We start from the raw sequence: 11494 nt of genomic DNA, 5'->3' as shown, positions 1-11494 counted from the left end.
ATATCCAATCCAAATGCTTTGGAGTAATAACTTTACAGAGAGATTCAATAATGAAAAAAAAATTAAAATCAAGTAGCTATTGCTTCAGTCAGCTTCCAGATGTTTTTTGAATCAGTCTGATACCTTTCCAGTAGGTTATACTGTCATATTTAATGCTTGTCTCTTATATTGATTTAATTCACCTAGTACGCATGAAGAACAGAGTTTTTAATTAAATACGAAATTAATTGTAAGAAGAGTTTGCTGTGACAAATAATAACAAACTTTTCCTGGAAAGACTTCGTCTCAGAATATTGTTCCTATGTATGACAGACAACACCCTTTCTATCATAATGGCTGAATATTTTTTTCTTTTAGCAGTAGAATTTAGTGACGAGAGCATGGATGATGCAAAGCACCTTCTTCAGGCAATCTCCTCATTTATTAGAGATGCAAATGCTTATGTAAAGGGACAGCTGGTATGTGACCCTGTTAGAGAAGACATACTGTGGGAAAGGTAAGTGCATCTCCTGTATCTGAAAGATTGTGAATATATGAGCAATAATTTGCTGACGGGCTTAGAGGGCTGACCACTATAGGGTGCTGGGTTCAGTCTTTCCTGCCAGCCCTCACCAAGGGCAGCGGTTTTTTTCTCCTTTATCTAGCCAGCTGCATTTCCTCATAGTCTGCTACGCTTAGCTCACTGAATTTTTAAAATCCATGTTATTTATCTAGTGTGCCTGTCCCAACACTTGCATCTTTGCCCCTCTTGAGTGGTGTAGGAGGCAAAGCTGCGACCGAAGTTGTGAGACTATCGGGTTTGTAAGTAGAACTATGCATTAGTGACTGAAGAAGAAAGAGGATGACTGGAAAGTAATATGCCTTGGGCACGTGAGCTTGTAATCAAGCTGGCTGGCGCAGTGGCATGCAGCAGAGAGTAAGGGGTTACTAAGAAACTGGCCAGGGTAGAGACGTCACAGGGAAAGAAGAAATTATGGTTGCTGCGACCCTGACAATGATGAGGAGAATCTCCTTTGGAGTCCCTTAGGAAAACTGGGGCATCTTCCAGGAGAGAGAGATGTGCTGTGTGTTGGGTGCAGAGCTGAGAAGATGAGTGCAGTGCTTTGGTAGTGGGGCAAGAAGGGCGTTGAGCATCCTGAAACAATGTACATGCTGGCAGCTTTGGGACATAGGATCAGAGGGGAAACATCCAGGGCTGTAGAAGCGAGAGGCGGCTTCCTTGTGGTGCGGGCACCTTGCTGTCGGAGGGCTGGCAGCTGCACCAGCTAAGGCTTGCAAGGGGCACTGGGACCTGTTACAGGGAAGTGGAGTTGAATTAACAAGTTGCGGTATTTGGCAGAAGGGAGTCCTGCAGCAGGAGGCTGCCGGAGACCTGTTGGTGAGAGATAAGGCTGAGACGCGAGGCATGCGGGGAAGTTGAAATGGATTGTCAGCAGGGCATGTGTGGGAGGGCAAAACTTGTGTATCGCTAGATGTAAAAACAACTGTGATGAAACAGAGTTCTTACTTAGGAAAGTGGTAGATCTTCAATGGAGAAGGGCAAGCTGGCAGCGGAGAGGGCTGGGAGGAATGGTTTAGGGTAGCATCCATCTGATATCTGAGGGGAGACAAGCAAAATAACTCAGAAGCTGGCACAACAGGGTTAAGGAGAGCCCCAGAGGCGCTAGGATAGCTTGAGGTTCCCCAGGTAACCCTGCTCCCTGATTTTTATGGTGAAATGGCATCCTGTCGAGGTCCGGTTCGCCTGGCTGTGTACAAAAGCGTGCTGCCAGCAGCTTGCCATTAATTTCCGCTGCTGTCCTCATCCTCCCGCTCACAGCAGCTGCAGCGGGTGGCACTGGTTCTGCGGCTGTGAGTGCTGGTTGCCTGCTGGCTTGTGGTGCTGTTACACCAACCGTCCCGCCAGCCCTTTCCATCTGGGCCAGGCTGAGTGGAGGCCCGGGGCTGGGGTTGGGCTTGCCTGGGAAACGAGGGAAGCAGCGCCTGCTTCCCAGCTGGGACCTGCAACAGGACTCCTGGCCGACCTGGAGTCGGCTCTCTTGCCAGGCACTGGGGTGATGCGCGTGACGTGGCTTTGGAGGAGAAATACGCAGTTAGCATGAAAAACAGGCTGCTGCAAAAAAAATAACTTAGCAATATCGTTAATGTGCTTAATATCAACCTCATTTTCCATCTGTTTTTAAATGATTAAGGCAAGCCTTGCTCTGCTGTTGTTGTTTCCTGTGATTAACCATGTATTTATTGAACGGATGTAGCACTTTGGATTTTGACATGTGTCAGGTTTTTCCCTTTGCAGCTGAAAGATGTATTCTCCCTGATCAGCGTAGCATCGCCCATCATAGGACGGCTAGGAAGGAAACGACAGTGTCCTCTTGATGACTCCCTCTGGCTGAAGAGCTGATGAATTCAGTGTACTGCTGGCATCTTGTTTGTCTTATCTTAAAAGTTACCTTTTCCTCTTGAAGGCTAGCCAACACAAAAGTAACCGTGAAGGCTGCGTTTGCAGATGACTTTGACACCTCCAGGGCTGTTGCAGCAATTATGGACCTCATTCACCATGGCAACAGACAGCTTAAGGCTGTTACTAAGGTAACCCATTAGGATACAGAGATCAGAAAATGACAGCTGTCCACTCTCCTACCGCTTAATGCGGACAGATTAGTTTATTGTTCACATAAGAAACCAGCAGAAACAAAGCTCCATAAATTGTTGACCTTAATGGTACCCATTTGTCCTGACCGTATCGCAGGAGCTCTGTACGGCTATTGTTTTGTGCTTCATGTCCAAAGGATGTTTCTTTCCTGCTGCCCTGTATTATTTATACCCAAGGTTTTTGAAAGGCCTGAAGCCATTGTGGCACGCTGCTCGTTTTAGTGCTGGTTTTATGTTCTTACCCTGCTTCTTTGCTTAATACCCGTGCACAGAAATCAACCTAAATTGGGAAATGGTGGGGGCGGGGGGGCATTGCTGTGGGGGCTTTGGCAGGCAGTCCCAGGTGCACGGGGCAGTCATGACGGTGAGTTCAGCTTTGGGGACCGAGTGGCTTCTGCTGTCAGCAGATTGTAACTGTGGCTTCAGCATGCCTGCATGAGTCTGTCTTCAGATGGCTTTTGGCGAATTGAGACCCTGTCTGTTCAGATCTCTCGATGCTGACACAAAGGAGGTGTCTGGTAAGGACGAGACCTGAGCAGTACACACAGCCTGGAGCACTTCTGGGCCTCCTTTTACCAGCAGCTCCCTTCCTCGCTCAAGGCGAGCAGCTCAGCCTTGTTGCTGTGCTCCTTGATTGCTGGTGTCGTCACGTCCACCATGTTTGTGCTGTAAAAGAAATGTTGAGTACATAGTAAGAACTGATTTTAAGAGAGAATTAGCCTGGTGGGTTTTGGAATCCTGCCTCCTCCTGGTCCTGTTTGGGCACTGGCTTTAAATTCATCAGGCTTATCTTTACAGAATGAGCGGATCCCTGACCTGAACCAGTTTGCAGCAGGGGTCTGTAACAGCGTTACCACTCCTAAATACAAGTAGCCTCATCTTGCCAGTCTTTTCTCCTGTCCCCTGAATTCCTTCTGTCAATCATTTTGTGGAGAACTGGGTGGGGTATTTGTGGGGCAGCAGACTCCCGTGTCTCGTTGTAGTGGTGGAAAGAGGTGGAGAAAACACACAAACCAGTGTTTTCTGGGTGCAGCCCAGCTGTCTGAGTGTTGCCTCTTACTGACTGTGTGCGTAGTTTTTTCTCCTTAAGAACTGTGAATAAATTCACATAAATGTAACTACTCATTCCTCTCCTTAACCTTCTCACCACTCTTACCTTAGTTGGCATGTTCCTGTTTCTTTCCCTCAGCAGTCTGCTTCAGCTCATTCTAGTTCAGACCTTTTCCAAATTTTAGGTTATGGCTTATCTGAGGCCCTAATGGAGATGTCGGATAAAATCCAGTAGAAAGAAATACAGGTGTTCTTAAAAATGCTATTCCATTGCTGCTGCTGGTGGTTGCTGCTGCTACCAGGGCATGACAAAAAGCTGTATCTCAAAGCAGTTTGCATGTTGCTTAAATCAGTAAGACACTCAAAAAAGGATTTGGGTTTTTTTTAATAATTTATTTTATAGGTGCCTTTGGAGCTGGGGTTTTGTTCTTTTATTTTTGTTTTCATACACACCACCCTTTCATGCCCCAAAGTGCTATTTTTAGGTCTAATATACTGCGCGCATGTAATGCACAGCAGCTTCATGCATCTCTTCTCCTTGCTGCATGTGCTGGTAATAAGCTCATCCCCCTCCCCTGTTTACTTAAATCTTTTTCTTTTGTATTGTGAGGTGCTTTTATAGCTCTGTAAAAGTTCCTGTCTGGGCAGATGTTACTGGTGGAGGTAGATCTATATAATTAGTAGTAGTTTTCCCTTGTGGACTAGGCTACAGAGAGATGCTGAGTTCTGTAATATCTATTGATTTGACAATCTCTTTTGAGTGTTTTTTAAACAGGATGCTGGATCTCCTAGAAGCTCTGTTGTGTATGGAAGCATTATTTCCTATATAGAAGGCTTTTTTAATGCCCTTGGGATGTCCTTTGGAGAAAGACAGGTACGAAACATCTCTTCTATGTGTACTAGCATAGGATAGCAGCTCCAGCATTATGTTTTGTAGCACGCTTTCCGAAAGTGTCAGATGTAACAAAGTTATTTATGGTTTTAGTAAACCTTTCTGCACTGCTTGCAGTTTCTGCCATGATGTCTTAGGAGAGCATGTGAGCAGGTGGAACAAAGTGTGGGCTTTTTTTTTTTTTCCTTAGAGGTACTCCCATGTGACTTTGGCAGCAATTGTGCTGTGGAAATGAAAGTCTGAGGAATGAAACAAGAAAAAGTTAGCATTGGAGGTCTTTAAGTTGGTCCTGTTTTGTGTCTGGCTTTCCCCTGGCTCTTCTTCTTCTTTCTGATGGTTGCACCCAGGCTGTCTCTCATAGCTGTATGAATATTTGTGGTTGTGACCTCCCTGCACAGCAGAAGCCAGGGTCCAGCTCTGCTGCAGAAAGTTGGAGTGGAGGGAAATGGGCTGCTCTGCCTTGAGCCATGGTAGCGTGTGGGGATGGGAGGGCAGAGGGAGGCCCGTCATTGGAAATACCTTACACATCCTCTAGTGTTGGGCAAGGTAGGAACAGGGAAGGAGGAAAATAAAGGAGAGAAAAGCTCAAAGGAAAGTACTGCACGGGGAAGAGAGTGATCAATATGGGGGCGATATCCTGATGTATGGAAGGGGAGCATTTAAAATGACACAAAATGTTGGAGACTAGCAGGCTGTTCTGTGCTTCTCTCCTGCCCGAATCTGGAGCTGAATACCAAGAAGTTATAAACTTTCTTTAGAGAAACCATTCTGCAAAAACTTGTTTTGATGAGGAGGAGGAGAGTGTAAGAAAATGTAAATAACCTTATTCATCCTTTGAAAGTCCAACAGCAATAGCAATAAATGCATTTATTTACTTTGCTTCTGTGGATTTTTTCACAAAATTTTTTTCAGAACAGCCGTTGGATGTGATTTGGCTGTGTGTTACTCCTCATAACCCATGGTTTGTCATGTTAATTTTTTAGTCGCATACTAAACGCTTCTATTTGTCTGTAGGTTGGAAGGCAAAGTCATTCCTCCAGACTCTGGGCTGCCTGTATGCAGGTGCCTGCTGTACCTACATTTTTGCTGAAACAAGTGTCTGAATGCGTTTCTTTTTTATATGCTGTGCTAGTTTCTCTGGGGCACTAGGGTCAGCAGAAGATGTTGGGTGAGGTAGGCAGGAAGGAGCAGCACATCAGACTCTTCTCTGTCCCTTTGCTTTTTCAGCATCTAGTAAATGAATCAATCAAAATCTTCATCAGAAAGATCCGTGGGCTGCTGCAAGCTAGTAGATAAAATAGTGCAGGGCTTGTTCTCTGACCTCAAGACCAGTCATAACAGCTCAGCATCCAAGCTTTCTTTGCTCCTTGACCCCAGACGTGCCGCTTGCTGGGAGCAGTCCCTTGGCTATCACAGGTCCTGGCACGTGGGTTGTCTGGGAGAGGGCTAGCTGGCCTGGCCACCACAGTGCTAACAATTTTATGTAGAGGTTGTGGGAAGCGGTGTTCAGGCCTTTTTCATTTGGCTGTTTGCCTATAGCCTGTAGGTCTGTCTTGCTCTTAGGATGGGATTCACCTCAGCTAATTAGCCTTACAGTCTAATGTAAGCTGCCAGTGCTTCTGCAGTAGTTGGGAGAGAGAGAAATGCACCGCTAAGGGACAGTTCATCTTAGTCTGGTGGTTGTATAAAATAAGACCACTCATCTGTCTCTCTGTGGTGGTAGGAGAAAGAGCCTGGACAGCCATAGGCAGGTAAAATGAATCCATCTGAAAAGACGATGGGTGGAAACCATTGTGCCTGTTTTAGAGCTGGGGAGCAAACGTGAGGGCTCTTGCTCTGCTGAGGAGCGCTCTATTGTGGGTGCAGCTGGGGGCAAGGCAAGGGCCAGATTTCCATATAAAACTTCTTATGAGCTCTTTGGATTGGTTGATGCTGCAGGAGAATAAATCAGAGATCAGGCCTGAGACACAACTATACAGTGTTTTATGTGGAAATCGGATCAGTCCATCTCCTAAAGCTGCCTCTCCTTTTGGAGGATCTTGCCTTGTGTCATGAGTAGGTGCATGTTTCTTGCATGTAGAGGCATGTTTCTTGTTCCCCTCATCACTTGTCTTTCCTCTTCCTTCTGTATTTAAGCATTTATCCTGCTCTTTTACCCATCCCAGGTTATGATGGAGCATTTCTGGCACTTAGATTTATTACCTTCTTCAATCTCATAAACTAATTCTTTAGTATGTTTACGTGTTCTGAAAGTTTGGGGACTGTGCTGCCTTTTATGACTGTAGAGAGCATTGAGCATCTCACACCCTAACCCTTCGATAGCTTCCCCCTCACCTCCTTCTCTTTGTTTGTTTGCTTCAGTCAGTGACCTCTGAAAGTACTCCCTTTAATTTCCATCCTGCTGTTCGGTGACTATAAATACAGTCCCCTCTGGCTTTAATTACTCAGCTGCTCTTCTGTTCCTAGTTGAGCGTTGCTGCCAACAACTTTGCCCCCCAGCCTTGGTGTGCTTTGCCTTTTGCTGCTCCGTTGTCTGTTCCCCGCCTTGTCTCTTAGTCATAAAATACAGCGATGGCTTTTTCTTGTTTGTTGGAGGTTTGTCCTTTTCCTCCCCCTGAGGAGTTTGCCTCTAATGAGAAACAGGGATGGTTTCTCTGCCAGGAGTGAGACCAGGAGCCTAGCCGTGCCAGTGCTGAGGAGTACCCTTCCTCTTCTGCTAGCACCTGAGCTCCGGTCCCGGCAGCCGTCTGAGCGGCACCCTCTAGGAGGAGCGAGGCCATTCCCTTCCCATGGCTTTGACTAGCGAGACTTCTGCCAAGCCAGAGAAGGCTGAGGAAGCTTGGAGCTGGCTGAGGGAAGGGGGGGGCCGTGCAGGAGCCAGAAAACACCCACTGTGTGTAATGGCTGCTGCTCCGTCAGGTCGTCTTGGGTGGCTGAAGCTTTGTATAAGGCAGATCAGATAAAAGTTCTGTGGATTTGAGGAGGTTTTCTGTAGGTGCAAGGAGAAAGGGTAGTCTAGAGAATTAAAGCCAAAATACCTAATTTTCCTGGCTTGTGTTTCCTGAAGTGGGTCTGGAGGTGAAAGGCAGAGTAAGGCGCTGGTGGACTCCAGCTCTGCAGACGTTTACAGCCGAGGGACTATCTGAGCTGGCGGCTGGGCTTCCCTTGCTGTGTCGGATGGCTGTTGCCAGGCCTTTCTTCCATTAATTTGTCTAATCCCTTTTTAATTTATGCACGCTTCTGGCATCTAGGAGGTTTCCTGTGGCAATGAGTTCCACAACTGGGTTACACAGCATGTTATGAGAGCTCTCTGCTCCAAGATAGATGCTTTCCTGTATAGGAATACACTGAACTACTTCCAAGTATGCCTGTACTGTAACTTTTGTCCAGCATTAGTGAGATTGCTATGTTCTAATTGTACCAATACAATGGAAGATGCACAACCAAGGGGGGTGATGAGGCCTTCACTCTATGCTACTCAGTTGGGATTGATTTTTTTTTTTTTAAATTGTTCTCAGATGTTTGTAAAACAACGTGTTTGATTTCTAGGTGGCTCTGAGAGGCGGCAACTCAGCCGTGCTCTCTAATGTCATCGATGAGCTTGTAAGGTTCCGTGCGAAGGTCCGTCATTACGCACTTGCTCTGCCAGAAGCAGCAGAAGCTGTGCCGATGGAGGCTGCTGTGGGAGCCAAGGGATCGAAACAAGAAGAGAAGGAGAAGAGGCAGCAGTTAATGCAGGAGAGGAAGCCCCTCCTGGAGGCTTGTGACAGTCTGCGTGGAGACCTTGCTGCCTTTGGAATCCACATACAGGTAGAAGACAGTAACCATCTTTGTGAGACCACTAGTCATTTTTTAAGACAGCATTTATTTTTGCCCTTTGTGCCCTTTTGGCAGCTTTCAGTGTTGTGCCCCACTCCCTGTATGACTGCAGTGGGAGGAGGTGGAAGTTGAGCCCTTGCCTGGTTGTACGGCCAGCCTACTCTTCTATTCCCCCTCAACCTTGTGATTCTGAGGCACAGAATCATTAAGGTTGGAAAAGACCTTTGAAACCATCAAGTCCAACCATCAACCCAACACCACCATGCCCACTAAACCATATCCTGAAGTGCCATGTCTACATGTTTTTAGAACACCTCCAGGGATGGTGACTCTACCACCTCCCTGGGCAGCCTGTTCCAATGTTTGACCACCCTTTCAGTGAAGAAATTTTTCCAAATATCTAATCTAAACCTCTCCTGGCGCAACTTGAGGCCATTTCTTCTCGTCCTATTGCTAGTTACTTGGGAGAAGAGACCAACACCCACCTCACCACAACCCCCTTCCCCTCAGCTGCCTCCTCTGCAGACTGAACAACCCCAGTTCCCTCAGCTGCTCCGCATAAGACTTGTGCTCCAGACCCCTCACCAGCTTCGTTGACCTTCTCTGGACACGTTCCAGCAACTCAATGCCCTTCTTGTAGTGGGGGGCCCCAAAACTGAACACAGTATTTGAGGTGTGGCCTCACCAGTGCCTCCACGCAAGCTGTAGCTACTTCTGCAGTTACTAAGGGTGTGTTGTTTGACCATTGAAAAGAACGTAATACTCAGAAATCCCCAAGTTGCCCAAGTTAAATCCAGAAGGAAGGGTACGAGTAATGTGAGCAATCTTTAAAAAGATTGCAGAGGAACTGGAAAGTAAACTGAGACGACTTATGAAAATAATGCATACCTCTACCCTCTCCATATTCCTCCACTAAAAAGAGAAGCTCTCATGAGAAAGCCTTCTCCATCTTTGGCAGCTCCATTCCCAACTGTTCCTGAGCCATAAGTACTTTACCCAATTCCTGTACCACTTCTCTCTCTCCCCTGCTCTCTACTTCTAGCCCCTGCCTAAGGCCACTGTGCTTTTCCCACTCCATTACCCCAGCAGTGTCTTCTGCTCGGGATAAATCCCTTTGGCTTATTGTCGTCTTGTGGTTTCAAGGCCCTTTTTTAAATGGGTGCCACTTCTTCCTGTCCCTCTTGCTTCACTGCCCTTCTCGCCTTCGCTCCAGCCTTTGTTGGGTCAGTGTTGCTCCTTACGTGTAGAATAATCTTCCGCTTTTTTCTCCAGTGTCTCTCTCTCTCCTTCTAGTTCATGCTGCTAGGTTTTTTTCTGCCCCACCCCCACCCCGAATTAAGCCTTGCATAGTCTCCTTGCATCGTTTGATGAATAAAGCACAGTGCCATTAGGGAGCGACAGCATACATCCTCTCTTAATTGCTGAACATGAGAGCTGTCATTTGTCAACACGCCTATTAAAACCAAATATGAAGTCTGGTCAGCTGTCTCGTGATCTCAGATGAAAGTGAACATGCCGATATAGACTGGGGTGAGGGCCAAAGCACAGCGGCGGTGAGCTACAGCTGTGAAAGCAAAGGAAGACTGTGGGAAGTTGGGACATCTGCTTCCTGAAATTGTTTGTACATGGCTAAATCCTCGCTCCACTTTTCTGTCAAGAAAGTTTGCAAATCCAAACAACTGCACTGAGACAAAGTCTCAGAGAAGATGACTGCCTTTTGATCTGTCTGGCAAAATGGCTGCAGACCCACCCCCACCCTTTTGAAGATTTGTTTCGGGTTGATTTTAAAGGGATTTATGGACATTTAATAACCTCCTAGAAATTTGCCTTAGCCAGGATTCAGCCCATTCCATTTATTTCACATTTTTTAAGTAACCTGAAGCTCAGCATAATCTGTCTCCTGCTTGGCCTAGAAGTTTGCTCCTGAAGAAGGAAGCATGCGTGCATGTATGACTGCACCTAGCACGCGTCCAAAACTTGAACTCCTCTGCTTTTTTTGCCGATAGTGTGGAAGTATCTGATGGTGTGCTGTGAAGGTTGCCCAGCTCCCGCCTTTGCAAATCCCAGAAGAGTCCCACAAGCCGAGTGACGCGGCTCTGCAGCTCCTCGCGCAGGCTCCCGCCTGCAGCCAGCCATGGCCCTCGCCACCCTCGTGCTCGGCATGGGTCTGCTTGGCTGGGCTGGTTGGGTGCCCTGGCTTGGTTAGTGACAAAAATGCCACAGTAACAGAGCCTCGCAGCTGGGTCCTGCTTTGCCTATTAAGCACGTGAGGAAGTAATTTGAATTTTTTTTCTACCCAGCCTCAGCTCTCCGTAAAATTTTTGCGAGCCCCATGATACGCACGCGGTAATGCATCTGCGAACGTGCCCTCCTCCTGTCGCGTGCGGCTGCAGTCAGCCGGCAACTTCTCAAGCAGCGGAACATACGAAAGCAGACAAGCCTCATCTCTGCCCAGAGCAGACTTAGGAACCCCTGCTTGGGGCTTGGGCAGGAGGGGTTGGCTGCTCTAGGTGCAACTTAGGGAATGCTAATAACTTAATTCCCTTAAAAATCAGCTTTGAAGAAAGGATAGTTTCTTTTTCAGCTTCTAAGTTTGTAATTTCTGTCCACTGGTTTCTTCTGTCATGCCGCTCAACATGGACGATGTTCTGTTTCTCTGAAGTTACAGAACTTGCAACAGACTGATAAAATTATCCACCAGGCTTTTCATGTCATTGTTGTGTGTGTGAAAGGCAAGCTAATCTGTGCTATTGAGTGAAATGTAGTAATTAGATATGTATGTATCAAAAAGTTTTCACTTTATTGTGCTAGGCTGGAATACAATGTAGAATTTTTACGAGTCAAGAGCTCATGTAACATTTTAGTATGTATGTTAAACACATTTCCATATTCAGGTAACTTTTGTTTTGGTGTCAACAGCTCCATCTCATGTCAGAAATGCTCAGTTTTTAACAGACGTTGCTTATGTGACAGCCGACTCGCCGCTGCAGCATCCCGCACTGAAGAGGTGGTGCTTCCAGTGCAGGGGGGGCTCTTTGCTCCTTAACACGGAACAATGGTCTGGGTTTGTTGTACGGCTTC

At 46.8% G+C, this 11494-nt stretch overlaps 1 protein-coding gene across 1 annotated transcript in view; it reads left to right on the top strand.

Moving 5' to 3' along the window:
• Window positions 1-357: 357 nt before the first annotated feature.
• The window catches only part of CARS2 (cysteinyl-tRNA synthetase 2, mitochondrial (putative)), a gene marked incomplete at its 5' end in the record, with an annotated part of 11403 nt that continues 266 nt past the window's right edge, over window positions 358-11494 (top strand). Inside the window, 4 exons of the mRNA XM_010285367.1 lie at window positions 358-496; window positions 2466-2589; window positions 4478-4576; window positions 8144-8404. Of these exons, the coding sequence (XP_010283669.1) occupies window positions 358-496; window positions 2466-2589; window positions 4478-4576; window positions 8144-8404 (623 nt within the window). The remainder of the gene's footprint in view (window positions 497-2465; window positions 2590-4477; window positions 4577-8143; window positions 8405-11494) is intronic.

This window comes from Phaethon lepturus, unplaced genomic scaffold, assembly GCF_000687285.1.
Source record: "Phaethon lepturus isolate BGI_N335 unplaced genomic scaffold, ASM68728v1 scaffold10504, whole genome shotgun sequence".
NCBI lineage: Eukaryota > Metazoa > Chordata > Aves > Phaethontiformes > Phaethontidae > Phaethon > Phaethon lepturus.
The sequence above is the reverse complement of the archived record's forward strand: the minus strand, read 5'-3'. Positions and strand labels throughout refer to the sequence as shown.